This window comes from Lynx rufus, unplaced genomic scaffold, assembly GCF_022079265.1.
Source record: "Lynx rufus isolate CCGP_SWC_20201006 ecotype Redwood Valley unplaced genomic scaffold, mLynRuf1.p SCAF_25, whole genome shotgun sequence".
Taxonomy (NCBI): domain Eukaryota; kingdom Metazoa; phylum Chordata; class Mammalia; order Carnivora; family Felidae; genus Lynx; species Lynx rufus.
In genome coordinates this window covers 15,503,510-15,518,392 of record NW_025814840.1, presented here as the reverse complement: position 1 = coordinate 15,518,392, position 14,883 = coordinate 15,503,510, and the positions used below count along the sequence as shown (strand labels likewise).

Below are 14,883 nucleotides of genomic sequence, written 5' to 3'. Positions count from 1 at the left end.
CTGGGGTGTCCCGCCCTGCGGGTAAGGGTCCCCACCACCAAGCTTCAGGTCTGTGGGAGGGCGGGGAGGCTGCTCATCTGGGGTGGGGTGGGGGCCGCATGTGAGCGGGGTGGGGCGCGACTGCCTGAAAGTGACATGGCACCGCGCCGCCCAGCTCTCCTGCTACCTACGGGCTCAAGGACCGCCACCCCATGTAGTCCTGTTCTTTGCCCCCTCCCCCTCCCACATTACAGTCGGCCTGATTGGGAGGGTGGTCCTCCAAAGCCCTCGGTCAGCCACTCTGACTTGAGGGCGCCTTAAGAAAGGAGCAGAAGCCCGGGTCTATCAGCCCTGCGTGCCGGAAGTCTCCAGCTGGGACCCTTTGCTAGCGACAAAGAGGCGACCCGCGCGCGTGTCTTTATCCTTCCCAGGCCTGTGGGGCCATATTAGGAGGCCCAGAGCCATCCCTCTCAAGGATCTGCACCAGCCTGAGGTACCAGTTTGCCAGGATTCCAGCTACAGTGAAAGCCCTTCCCGCGTATAAGATCGGCCTTTGGACCTCGGAGTTATTGGCAACGGTGAAGATCTCCCTCCTGGCTTGCTTCGCCTTCCCGTCCTTACCCCATCAGGGATGCGTCCTCTGCAGCCCAGCTCAGAGGCCCCTCTCTGAACACTCCAGGCTTTACGGATCTCTTTTCTTCCGCTGATTTTCCATATAATGATTTTTTAAGTTTTAATTCAGTAAAATCTTAACCCTTGTTTTCTTTTTTCTGTTCTTTCTTTAAGGTTTATTTGTGTGTGTGTGTGTGTGTGTGTGTGTGTGAGAGAGAGAGAGAGAGAGAGAGAGAGAGAGGAGAGGGGCAGAGAGAGAGAGGGAGAGGGAATCTCAAACAGGCTCTTTGGTGTCAGTGAAGGGCCGGATGTGGGGTTCGAACACACCAACCATGAGATCCTTACCTGAGCCGAAGCCAAGAGTCAGACACTCAACTGACTGAGCCACCCAGGCATCCCCTTAACCATTTTTAAGTGTTACGGTTCCATGACACTAATTACATTCACGGTGTCTTTTCAGCCATCTCCACCATCCATGCGCAGAACCCTTTCCATCCTGCAAAACTCAAAATCTGTCTCCATGGAACAGTATCTTCCATTTCCCCCTCCTCCAACCCCTGGCAGCCACAATTCTACTTTCTGTCTTTATGAATTTGACTCTTCTAGGGACCTCATATAAGTAGAATCATACAATACAGCCGATGGTTGAACAACCCAGGTTTGAATTGTGTGGGCTCACTTACACGCGGATTTTTTATGGTACAGTATTACAAATGGATTTCTCTTCCTTATGATTTTCTTAATAACGTTTTCTTTCCTCCAGCCTACTTTATTGTAAGAATACAGTAGGTAATACAGACAACATATGAGGTAGGTGTTAATAGACTTTATGCTATCGATAAGGCTGCTGGTCCCTAGGAAGCTATTAGTAGTTAAGTTTTGGGGGAGTCAAAAGTCATACATGGATACTCACCAGCTCACGGGGTTGACACCACTAACCACCGTGTTGTCCAGGGACGATTATGTTTGTCTTTTCATGCCTGCCTTCCTTCATGTAGCACGATGTCCTCGAGGTTCCTCCACGTCATAGCACATGTCAGAACTTCCTTCCTTTTTAAGGCTGAGTGACATTCCATTGTATGGTAGACCACTTTGTTTATCCATTCGTTCATTAGTGGACACTTGACTTGCTTCCACGTTTTGGCTATTTTGAACGATGCTGCTGTGAACATGGCTGTGTAAATACCTCTTTAAGCCTCTGCTTTCAATTCTCTTAGATATATACCCAGAAATTGAATCACTGGATTATGTGATAATCCTAATTTTGGAGGAACTGCCGTACTGTTTTCCACAGTGGCTGAACCATTTTACATTCCCACCAACAGTGTAGAGTGGTGCCCGTTTCTCCACATCCTCACCAACACTTGTGCTTTTCTAGTTTTGTTTGTTAGTTCGTTCGTTTGTCTGTAGCCACACGAATAGTGTCCAGAGTATTGAGTGTCCAGAGTGTTGAGTTTCATACTTGTCACTATCTAATTGTGTTGTACGTGTTGGTGTGGTTTCCAGAGTAGATTATTTGTATTTTTAGGGCAAAGACCCTATCATATACATCTTTTGTTACTTCTTTTGTTATCACTTCTAAGCAGAAGTGATAAATACAGTTGATGACATTGACATTGTATGTCTTCATTTGTGAGCAGAGGGCTGCTGCTGTTCATTTGTATTTCCTTCCCAAGTATCTCTACCATAAAGGAGGACTTTCAAAAGTGTTCTGCTGGAAAATAAACTACTGAGTTAGAGATTCATTTATTTAGGAAGATTAACTGAACACCTAGGTAGTGGGAATAGAGTGGTGAGTAAGCCTGGTTCAGTTCCCTCTCTCATAAGCTTTCATTCTAGCGCAGGAGAAAGTCATTCAATAAATTTAAATCACTAATTATTCAGTAATGACTAGGGTAAGAAAAATGAACTAGAAGTTCAGGAGGCTAAAGGAGTTGTATCAGGGACACGTGGCATGTTCTGAGGGATCAGGAATGATAAATAGATGGTAGTTAGGGGAAGATGGTAAGAGAGAGAGCCTTTGAAACAGAAGAAGTAGCATATGCAAAGGCCCTGTGACAGAGAGCATATGATTCTTCTGGGTGTGTGCAAACATTTTGCATTTCTTCCGTACCAAGAAGGAACCCCAGGAAACTCAAGGTTGGGCTAGTCCTCCCATGCAGCAATGCCATCATTTCTAGTCTCCTGCACCAAAGTGGTATGAAGGCATTCTTAGTATCTTGCTGGGAAGCCTAGAAGCTAACTATTCTCAGCTCTTCAAATGTCAGTGTCTGTGGAGCAGTGAACAGGGTCAGGTATTGAGTTTCTTCTGATAACTCCCTACTCTGCTCTTGATTGACTCAGTTTGCTGCATCATCATGAAATAAGGACTAAGAGGTAGGGGTCTTCAGGTAGAACAAGTTCTTTCTGGGGTGCCTGGGTGGCTCAGTCTGTTAAGCATTCGACTTCGGTTCAGGTCATGATCTCATGGTTCGTGAGTTCGAGCCCCGCGTCGGGCCCTGTGCTGACAGCTCAGAGCATGGAGCCTGCTTCCGATTCTGCATCTTCCTCTCTCTCTCTCTCTCTGCCCCTCCCTCTGATTGCTGTCTTTCTCAAAAATAATAAACATTAAAAATTTTTTTAATTAAAAAAAATAGAAGTTCTGTCTATCCCCATCTCTATGAAAATATGCCCCATCTCACACTGGGGTGACCAAAATCAAGAATCCAGGATCTTTGTTTCACTAGCCAGTGGGGGTTGTTTCTGAGAGGGAGTAAGAACAGAATCTGCCTGAAAATGCCCCCCATTACTTGTTTGTCACAAGTTAACACTTCATATATCCAGTCCCATTCACTAGCTTTCAGACCTAGCATGGTGTTGAGAGGGGATGATGGAAAAGGAATCAATGTATCAAATCTGGTTCTGGTCTCACTCTTCGTAGGGAACAGTTTTCTGACTTTGGTTGGGCTGGTTACTCAGTTCCTCTGAGGCTTGATGTATCTATAAAGTGAGGGTGGGGTGGGTGTGAGAATCTCTGCACCACAGGGAGTATAAAAATTCAGGGGGTTAATATATGTCAAGTGCTTAGCTCGCGAGAGGTCTATTTTAAGGTAGTTTTAAAATATGTTCACAAATCCTTTAACAACTATCCAGTCAAAAGGTACAGTCTATGTCCCCAGTATCGCTCCAAATATAAGTAGCAGAGTACCAGAGCCCGGGACTGAAGCTGACCTGGAAAGTTCTGGGATGGGGATGCGGGTTACGTGCGCACGTGCAAATGTGTGACTGGTCTATCAGTTTCCATCGCTGTTGTCACAAATTACCACAAACTTAACAACTTACAATCCCACCCCTTTATAAGCTGACAGTTCTGGAGGTCAAAAGGCCAGCCACAGACATAACTGGGTTTTCTGCTCAGCCGGGCTGAGTTCTCATCCGGGGACTCCGGGGGAAATTCCAGAGCTCATCCTTGCTCTCAGCAGAGTCCAGGTCTTTGAGTTTGTAGGAGTGAGGCCCCATTTCCTTGCTGGCATAGGGTCAATTGAAGGCGATTTAACATAACGCGTCTGCACGGTGCATGCGGTTTGGGGGGCAGGGAATCTGGGGAGTTATTTGACAATTCTGTCCACAACAGGTAGGACAGCTGCTTCACCTAGAGGCTCCTCAGAGCCAATTTTCCCAGCCACCCGCTGTAACTTCAGGTGACCTTGGCAAAGAGAGGTGGAAGGGACAGTGTGTGTGACGCTGATGGGGAACCGCAGGGCTGTGACCGGGAATGTCTAGTGGGGTTTTGCTGTCCCAGTACTTAGTACGTCACACGAACCAACCTCCATTGTCTGCATTGGAAAGGGAATCCTCGTGGGTGAGTACCCTGCCCAATCTGTTGGTCAAGCGAAGTCCTGTGGCTGCAAAGACCCGAGCATGACTGTTGAAGACTGGGAAAGCCTGTGCGACTCTCCTGCCCCGTCTGCCATCGCTCCACTTCCCCCCGACAGGCTGGTGCTGTGCTGTGTGGCGTTTACCAACACAGGATCATCTCTCATCTGGATTGTTACAGTAGCCATCTTCTCCAGCCACACAGGCTTGCTTGATGTTCCTCCTTCAGCCAAGCACTCCGGCCTCAGGACCTTTGTACACACTGATCTGTCTTTCTACACTGCCGTCTCCCAGACTTCCACAAGGCTCACTTCCTTCAGAGAGCTCTGCTCAGGTGGTATCTTCTCGGGGACATCTCCCTCGATCACCCTCCATAAAATTGCACACCCTTTGCATTCCCCGTCTTTTTGTTTTTCTTCCATGGGCTTACCAACATGTGGCATTGTATCTCTACGTTTTCTTGTGTATTTGTGTGTCTCTCCCCACTACACCATGACCTATACCAGGGCAGACTCTGTTTTTTTCACCGCCGTGTCCCCCAGCCCCTAGAACGGTCCCTGGCACGCAGCGGGTGGATGAACGAACGTGCTGTGGGTACATTCGGTGAACAAAGAGGTGGATGAGAAAAGATCCATTAGGGTCTTGCCTTTGGAGGAATTCATAGCTGGGTGCCAAGAGAAAAGGTGGATATGAACAGATCTTTGTGGTGTCACATTGTGGGGTGCTGAGGGCGCCGTGGGGAGGGGCCAGGACAATCAGAAAAGCATTCCCAGAGCAGTGACGTTTGAGCCTGTGTTGTTGCATAGGAAGCGACTGGGGAGAGAAGGAGGGGTTCTCACCCCTCCCCTTGTCCCTCTGCCTCAGTCACACTGGCTGATGGCTGTCCTCAATCCCGAGGAGCAAGGAAAGAGGCGCTTAAAAGGAAGAGGAAGAAGTCACCTAAAGTCTCCGGTTCAGGTGCTTGCGGCCCATGCGCTTCCTGGAACCAATCACTGAGCCAGGAAGAGGGACCGCTGTCATTGGCCAGGCCTGGATCACGTGCTCCCCAGGAACCCGGGTTGGGGAGGACATCCACTCTTTTTAATCACAGGAGGACAGCAGAGGATGGTTTGGGGGCTGTTTCCACGTGGGGAAACAAATGCTGGGAGGCAAACCACTGTTATCACTTTTGTTTTTCCTACTTCCCTCTTTTCACATCCCCCATGGCCATAATCTCTGTTCTGGTCTCAGTTTTCCTGTACTCGGGACTTTGTTCTGTGTCCAGGCCAGGGCCATACCATTTGACAATGGGGGGGGGGGCGTGCTGTGCACGCAAGAGAGATGAAGGGAGAGTGTGTGTGTGTGTGTGTGTGTGTGTGTGTGTGTGTGTGTGTGTGATGTGGGGGGAGCATCTGGACGTGCTGAGGGTATAAAGTCGTCCCGGCTTCCACATAGTGACTAGGCCCCCAGTACCAACAGATCACGCTTCACATACAAACCGTTAAGTAGGCTTTCTAGTTATTTACTGACAAGATCATTTCTTCAGGAAGAAGATCCTATATTCAGAACAACCGAACTATTAAAGGAGAAAGCAACTCATGTAGTGCTTTAGTCTGTGCCGGCTGCTATAACAAAACACAGACTGGATGACTTCTAAATAACAAATTTATTTCTCACAGTTCTGGAGGTTAGAAGTCTGAGATCTGAGTGCCACGGATGGGGGGCGGGGGATGCGGCCTTTTCTGGGTTGTAGACTCTGGTATCCTCACACGGTGGCAGGGGCTAAGGATCTCTCTGGGGCCTCTGATGAGGGCACTGGTCCCATCCATGAGGGCCCCACCTTCGTGGCTTCATCACTTCCCAAAGGCCTCACCTCCTAACACCATCACTTTGTTCTTTTTTAATTGGAGAGAGAGACAGCAAGAGCTGGAGAGAGGGGCCGAGGGAGAAAGAGAGAGACTTTTAAGGCATAGAGCCCGACGCGGGGCTCAATCCCACAACCCTGGGCATCATGACCTGAGCTGAAATCAAGAGTTGGATGCTCATCTAACAACCACCTAGGTGCTCCACTGAGGCCATCGCTTTGGACATTAGTTTTCAACATTTGGATGTGGGGAGGACACAAGGATTCAACCTACAGCACTTACTCTGACAAAGCTCTTTGTTTTGCTTTAAAATGCTCCTCTGTCCTTTAACTGTAGAATGACCAGCCATCCTGGTTTTCCAGAACAGAAGGGGTTCCAAGGACAGTTTTGAAACTAAGACAGTCCTGGCAAAGCAGAGGTATAAAAACCAACCAAAAAACCTGTGTTAAGGACTTTTAGGATTTTGAAATCATAGAAAATTTAAACATATACAATTATACCATGGTTCAATCGTAAGCAAAAGTTAATCTCAGCACAATACTTGAATAACATATTTATTCTAAAATGTGTTCCTAATTATTCTCTAATATAAGGTATTTCATCTGTTATTGATGTATAACACATAGAGGAAACTTTACCAAAGACTCCGATCAATGAATTCTCATGAGGTTAAGACACCATGTAATTGCCACCCAAATAAATGGCTTTTAATGTAAAAAAAGCCCACATCCAACTACAGAAGAATTTTCTTTTTGTTCTCTGAGACAGAAGTTCCCTACATCTGGAGTCTGTATGTTCCTTGAGCTACCTAAACTGACGCCCGCGAATAGCTACCAGAATGCCACGTATACCATCAAAAGAAAATAATCCAACTCCTGGGGATCCTTGCAAATTATAAACTGTTTTTCAGTGATGGGGATTTTTACATTAATTAGCAATTAATGTTTACAAGTGTTTTGGTAGCATGAAATATTTTTGGTAAAAAAACAAGAGTGTATTTATGACTGTGTACATGTTTCCTTTCTTTTGGAAACTACTACTGTGGGTTTCCTTGGCTGCATCAGCTGGTCTTGATTCCAATTTGCATGAGGTTAAAGATAAATGTAGGTGGAAAGCCCTACATTACCAGCCATGCGGCTTTGTAAATGTTGCCAAAATGATGGTAGCAGCTACACTGTGCAAATCTTACTTTTTAGATGATTACTTTTTAAATAGCTAAAATACTGAGGCCATCTGACTGATGTATATAGCAGGCTAAGGGGAGCCCTGGAGGTCCTGTGTGGGCACAGACCAATTAAGTTGAGCACTCAGTGAAATTGCTTTCTCAGCCAGGATGGAGAATGATTGATCACAAGTCAAACCGTACACATGTCAGGCTGAAAGAGTTTACAGGTAAATTTGGCCCAAGGCCATTGCCACTTCATTTCGCTGGCTGAAACACTTCAAGTGGTCAAGTGAGTGGGGGGAAAGCCACTTAATTCTTTGCGCAATGAGATCCTCCGGCGGGGTCTTGCGTTGGTTTCCATTACGGTATGGAGGTAAGACCAATTTCTGGTCTTCATATGCAATGACGGGGGCTGGGAGGTCTGTCTATAAACAAGTGGTTCTCAACCCCAGGGAGGGTTCAAAAAACAAAAACAAAAAAAGATCCAGATCCTCAGGACACACCCAAGACCAAACACTCCGAATTTTCTGGAAGTGGAGCCCAGGCATCAAGCACGTTTTATCAGGTAATTCTACGCGCAGCTATGGTAGACGACGCTGGGCAAAGAGTTCGAATCGGTAGCAAAGCCTCCTCCCTCTGCGGAAGGTTTCCGAGAGCAAACTTCCAGGAGGGTTGGGGTAATTTCAGCTTGCAGGTCCGGACGTCAGCGGCAGGACTTGGACCACGGCGCTCACCTAGCACAGCACCAGTTTAGTAATAGGCATTCTCACGCACGTCTCCCTTGGAGACCCACCCCCCGCCCCGTGAGCCGGAAATCTACGATCAAGGACAAGCGGCCGAAAACTCCTAACCACCCCACTCCCGGCCGCGGACGTCTGCACTGCGTACGGAGATCAAGGGCCCAAGGCGCATGCGCGAGCCAGGCCGAGGGCTGAGGGTTGGGGCGGCGCTGAGGCGCCTGCGCGGCTGCGGGGGCGGTGCTTCCGGTCGGCGGAGGCGGGGCCCGGCGCACGCTGGGGGCGGAACCTGGACCGCGACCCCGACCCCGACCCGGGCCGCGACCCCCACCCGGGCCCACCGGAATGGCCCGGCACGTGTTCCTCACGGGGCCCCCAGGTAATCCCGCCCGGGTCTCCGCTTTTGGGCGGGGGGGCAGCCGGGGTAGGCGGGAGGTGGGGGGCGTTCCCGTGTACTTGGGAAGGGGCAGCAGGCTCCAGGGTTCTGGCAGCTGGTCCCTAAAGTCCCCAGTGAATGTTACGGGCTCCGTGACCCCTTCCCAGAGAACGTGATTTTAAGTACAAAAGACAGGGCTAGAAATGAGGCCAAGGCTGGTAAGAAAAAGAGCTGTGGTTTGGTAGTATGTGGGCTTCTTCACGAAGGCATTAAAGGGGGGCGGGGGGTCCCACGGCAGCAAGCGTAAGGGCGCAGTGTTGAGCTCAGTGATGCGCGCACACGGTATTGCAGGATGCCCGCCGCGGCCGTGATTGACGGGAAGCTGCCCTGTTTCTGTGGATGGTCACACGTGCCGCCGCTACGGTGGCTCTGGCCTACCATCTGTAATGAGAGGAAGCGCGGGGTTTTCTCCTGAACCGTAGTGAAACTGAAGATGAGACTTCCCACTCCCCAGTTGCCTGCAAGGGTGAGGCCGGGGGACTCGGTGCCTCCAGGAAGCCCCTCCCAGATCCTGTGTCTGTGGCTTTGGGCACATCCCTCAACCCTACGGAATCCTGATGGGAGAGTGTGCGTTCACGTGAAGCTGGAGGAGACGCTTTTTAAACCCAAGGCCCCGCACGTGTATCCGGCGTCGTCAGGAAGGTGGTGGCGGCATCAGATGGGCCAAGGCAGAAAGATGGGTTGATTGGAGCAGAGAAAGTGATTTATTTCGTCAGCTCCTTTGCAAGGTGTGCCTAATGTTTAAGTGAACTGAGAGCTCCGGTATCACAGATTGTCATTCTGGGCCTAGAACCCTCTTTCGCTTTATTTTAGTGGTTATGTGTTGCCCAAGTAGCAAAGGGCATACTTAGTATTGTGGACTCCGGAATGTTCTTTTTACCAGGCAATGGAGGCGCTGTGAGGAGACCGGTTTGAGAGATTTCTAACAAACAGAGTACTCCCTAATACTGCAAAAGACTGTCTTCTGAAAATTGATTCTTCAGTCCTTTATTTGAACCTGGGAATGCTGTTCTCTCAGCAGGCTGGCCTCAAGACATCTATGTGTTTCATAACAGAAGTGATCTGTTGTTGTGATAGAATCTGCCTGGCTCCTGGAGGTGGCTGGGGACAGAGAGGTGGGCCAGATCAATGCTGGTTTTTCTTCCTGTCCCCTTTTTTTTTTATAAAAGTTCCATGTACACACAGTTGAAAGACAAATGATTCTACAAGATAGCTTGCCTAAGCCTGTCCTAAAAACCGCTCACCTTCTCTTTCTCTCCATCTTCCTAATGTAGTTATAGTGTAATTTTGATTAGCCCAGTACAGGTAAACACTAATCACAGAAGAGCCATGTAGTTAGTAATCTATAATTTTCTTTTCCTTTTACAGACAAGTCCTCTCCCCCCCCCCCTTTGGAGTTACTGTCTGGTTTTTTTTCATAGTTTCTTTCTCTCATCAACTTAGTCTCAAACTCTGCCTGCTATCTAAATCTAGTCTACATATTCAGATCATCAGGTAATGTGTCTTCTCAAAGAGGTCACGTTTTGTTGTATATGCTCAGTGCTCTGCTTGCGTCTCCTTGACACTTAAACATTTTTTCCCAGCTGTCCAACCTGTGACCCATCTTAGAGGGCTTTCTCTGATTCTCTGATTCTCTGATTTCTCTAGATTCTGTACCTGTGTGCAGAGCAGGCCTGACGGGCCAGGGAATTCCTGTCCCCCAGGAGCAGCCTCCAACCCATGAGAGACGGGAGTCGGTGGATAAACTCTCTACTTCCTCAGCCCTCAGGCAGGAAAACTGAGTCACGTGCCCAAAACTGTCTCCCAGAGTTCCCCAGTGGGATTAGCTATCCACGGAGGTAACGTGCGTGATAATGCAGTTACTTCCCTTGGAGTCTTGGGGGTCACTTTCCAAATTAAACTTCCTGCCCTTGAATCTTTTATCTCAGGGTCAGCTTTATGAGAGAAGTAGAACCAAAAGGTTTCTGGAGCTTTCTGACCTGCCCTTCTTGCCTGTGTGTGGTATGGAGCCGTCATTTTGGGGTCTCCTTCAGCATAGGTTACCTCTTCGTGTAGACAGCTCTAGGGTAGTAGCTTAATTGATGGAGATGAAAAATTAACTGAAAGATGATTTTTTAGAGCTGATCAGGAAGGCGCTTGAGCCAGCACCGGTGTTCTGCCCAACATGCAGGACACAAAGCGTCCCCTTTTGTCACAGCTGCCGCACGTTATCTTCTTCAAAATGCAGTATTTTTTTTTCTTACATTAAGAGTAATACCCACTGACTATTAGACCAGAAAAAAAAAAATCAAAGTTTTAGAGAAGAAAGTGACAATCACATGGAATTACAACACACAGAAATAAGTGCTGTAAACTTTTCCATTTCCATCTCAACATTTCCTGTAGATACATACACTTCACTTTTTTTTTTTTTAAAAAAAGCATAATAGGATAATGCTATATATATATGCCTGCTGTGTCTTAACCTGCTTTTTCTCCGTTTATCATTGCCATATTGCGGTCTGTTTTCTGTGCTAATAAAGATAGGTAAACAGTATTCTCTGTAAGGCCCGTATGGCATTCCTGCATATTTATATGTCGTTATATACATGATACCGTAATTCACCACTCCCTTACTGGTCACCATATAGGTTGCTCTCTATATTTTACTATTATCATGAAAACTGACGTAAAACCCCTATTCCACGTATCTTTGTACTGTCGTCAGACTCTTGCTGAAGGTGATTTCCTAGACACAGAATTGCTGTGTGCTGCGGAAGGCACGTTGAAGTCGCCCTTCAGAAAAGTACCAACTTACATATCCACCAATGCCACTGGCCCGTATTAAACAGGTTCTGCCGGGACTTTGCTAAACAGCAGGTACTGGGGCACAGAGCTGGGATGAAAACCCTACACGGTTCTCTTCCGGCCCCAGTGAGCACGTGGCTGGGATCCCCTTGGGTTGGTGTTCCTGGGCGAGAAGGCCAGCCACCATCGTTTGTTATTGTGAATTAGGAGGAGAGGTTTATTGAGTAACAGTTCATGGTTTATCTCATACAAGCTTAAAAGGTTTCTTGGGGAACACTGATGACTCTGAGGAGGCAGCCATAGAAATAATATGACTTTACAACCCTGTGGTATCTCAGAATAGTCTATTGCAGGCTTGCCGGAGGATTCCCATTTTTCCCACTTTTGATAACCGTGATGCCATTGACTTAAATGTCTATGGAGCAAGTCATGGATACACACAAAGGCCCCTGTTAAATTACATGGTCCTTACTAATTGTGTAACCTCGGGTAACTCACCCATCCCCTCTGGGCCTCATCTGTAAAATAGGGACAAGAACGGTAACTGCCTGAGAGGCTCGTTGTCAGGATGGAACCCAGGAAATGCTTGTGAAGCCTGCTAGATAACGTGCCTGGCTCCACGGTGTCGGTGATTGCCTGTTGGTACCTGTAAACACACCCGAGTAGTTAACAGGCCAGGTGAATGGGGGTGGAGGTGATGGGTTGTAAGTGGGGAAGGCGTTGGGGGGCAAGCCAGAGGAACCGTGAGAACAGCGGAGGAGGTCATAGAAGGGGCTGCCGACCTGATCGGATCGCTCTTGTGAGAAAGTTTAAAGATTGCCATTTCTGGTGGTGTTAGTGGTATTTAAGGGAAGCTTTTCTGGGAGACACAGCAATGTTAAGTCCATGGAGGAGTGACGGGATTTTCGCGGGTAAGCGTAGGTCCAGAGTGTTGGGAAGGTTGAAATCCTAGTTTAAAGTGCCCAGCCTTCGACCCAAGCATGACCAGTTTTGCGTCCTGGTGAGAGGGTGGCCACCCAAGGAAGAGAGTAAACTTGGTTCCAGAAGCTTGTCTCAGAGGGTGCGGATGGCACTCGGCTGTCACCAGTAAGCCGCTCAGTTGGTTCTGGGATGGTATGTGTGACAAAATTATTAATGTTTCAGAACTTCAAAATAAAACTTTAAGATCCCATTCATATTTTTAGTATGCTTGAAATTGAAAAGTTTTAACACCTGGAACAATCAAAATGAAAGTGAATTAATATTCATAAAATTCCTTTGCAGCCCATTTCTCTCCCCCACTGTGATTGCTCTCAGGCCCTGAGTGCTGTTCCCTCCAGCAAGGGGGTGGTTCCTAATGGATTTTTTGTTGTTTTTTTGTTTTTCTTTCAGGAGTTGGGAAAACAACATTGATCCAGAAAGCCAGTGAGGTTTTAAAATCCTCTGGTGTGCCTATTGATGGATTTTACACAGAAGAAGTCAGACAGGCAGGGAGAAGAATAGGATTCGACGTTGTCACCTTATCCGGCACGCGGGGAGTTTTGTCTAGAATTGGGTACTGACATTTCATTTCTATGATGTTTTATTCTCCCTGGGCACAGGATCGAGCCAAATAATCTCTGATCCCTATCTTGAAGAATCTTGGGCCTTTGCGGATTTCTCAAAGAAAGAAAACAGACTTTGAAACCACAATATGAAAAACAAAGTACAAAGATAGCATATTTCACTTAAAACTTACTCCACTGAGTACTAAATTTTTATCATTTTGTAATTCGTCATCCTGTTTCTTGTGCTACTTTTCCAAGATAGTTGGGGCGCTGCCTCCCTGTAGCTTGGGGATCGGCACCCGCAGGTAACTTCCAGGGCTGGTGGCGGTGGCGTGGTGGGCATACTTGTTGGAAACCCTGTTCTCAGGAGACGGCACGGCATCAGGTTAGCTTTGCATACTACCGCGTTTTGTGTAGGTGATGTCTCAGGGTGATTTAGCATAGGTCGAAGGGCCAGAGGCTCAGTGGCGTAGCTGCAAACCAGAAATCAATACAGGGGTCTTTTCAACAAATGCACTGTTTCTTTATTCAGCTCAGAGCCTCCACCTGGAAAACGCGAGTGCCGAGTTGGGCAGTATGTGGTGGATCTGACTTCCTTCGAGCAGTTGGCACTTCCGGTCTTGAGGAACGTAAGTGTGTGATTTCTGCTTCTTGAGCCCATCTCTTCTTCGTGCTCCTGGGAACAGAGTGGTTTTGCTCCTAAGGAGCGGCCAGTTTTGCATTTTATTTTATTTTATTTTTTAAAATTTTTTTTTTTCTTCAACGTTTTTATTTATTTTTGGGACAGAGAGAGACAGAGCATGAACGGGGGGAGGGGCAGAGAGAGAGGGAGACACAGAATCAGAAACAGGCTCCAGGCTCCGAGCCATCAGCCCAGAGCCTGACGCGGGGCTCAAACTCCCGGACCGCGAGATCGTGACCTGGCTGAAGTCGGACGCTTAACCGACTGCGCCACCCAGGCGCCCCAAGTTTTGCATTTTAAATTTAAAAGTTTTCAAGTGACTGAGCTGTAAAGAAGGTATGCACCGTAATTTGATGTCACTATGAACTACAAATAAATTCCTCCTCACCCAAATTTAGCCCATGGAAATATTTTATACTGGGAGAACTCTGGTGCCCGGCTCCCAAGGTTAAGTTTTTCCTTTGCTTCCTCCTATTTATATCTTAACCCTGTTTTCACAGCACAACAAACATTTAGGAAGGGAAGTTGTCATTATAGAAATATTACCATATTACACGTCTTCCTCGGCTTATGATGGGGTTACCTCCTGATAAACCCATCATAAGTTGAAAGTATGGTAAGTGGAAAACACATGTAATACATCTAACCTACTAACCAGCTGACCTTAAACGTGTTCAGAACTCTTCACCTCAGCCTACGGTTGGCAAGATCATGTAACACAAAGCCTATTTTGTAATAAAATGTTGAATATCTCATGTAATATGTTGAATATTGTACAGAAAGGGAAATACATAATGGCTGTGTGGGTGCAGAATGGTTGTCAGTGTATTGGTTGTTTACCTTCATGAGCCTGTGGTTGCCTGGGGGGTGGGACTTGCTTCTCCTGCCCAGCATCGGGAGAGAGGATCCTGCATGCCACCGCTGGCCCAGGAAAAAGTCAGAATTTAAAAGTTGACCTCTGGGGGCGCCTGGGTGGCTCAGCCAGTTAAAGCAGCTTACTTTGGATTTCAGCTCAGGTCATTATTTCACAGTTGTGAGATCAGGCCCCGCATTGGGCTCTGCTAGGCATGGACCCTGCTCAGGATTCTCTCTCTCCTCCCTCTGCCCCTCCCCAGCTTGGCACACAGGTGCTCGCTATCTCTCAAAAAAAAAACCATTTTTTTGACCTATGGTTTCTGGTGCATCCATATTGCTTTCACACCACCATAAAGTTGGAAAATCATAAGTTGAACCATCGTAAGTCCGGGACCATCTGTGATA

At 47.5% G+C, this 14,883-nt stretch overlaps 1 protein-coding gene across 1 annotated transcript in view; it reads left to right on the top strand.

The window, feature by feature from the left end:
• Window positions 1-8,440: 8,440 nt before the first annotated feature.
• NTPCR (nucleoside-triphosphatase, cancer-related) overlaps window positions 8,441-14,883 on the top strand; it is a 31,915-nt gene continuing 25,472 nt past the window's right edge. The window contains exons 1-3 of the mRNA XM_047088681.1: window positions 8,441-8,571; window positions 12,787-12,949; window positions 13,474-13,570. Coding sequence (XP_046944637.1) covers window positions 8,538-8,571; window positions 12,787-12,949; window positions 13,474-13,570 — 294 coding nt within the window. The 5' untranslated portion in view covers window positions 8,441-8,537. The remainder of the gene's footprint in view (window positions 8,572-12,786; window positions 12,950-13,473; window positions 13,571-14,883) is intronic.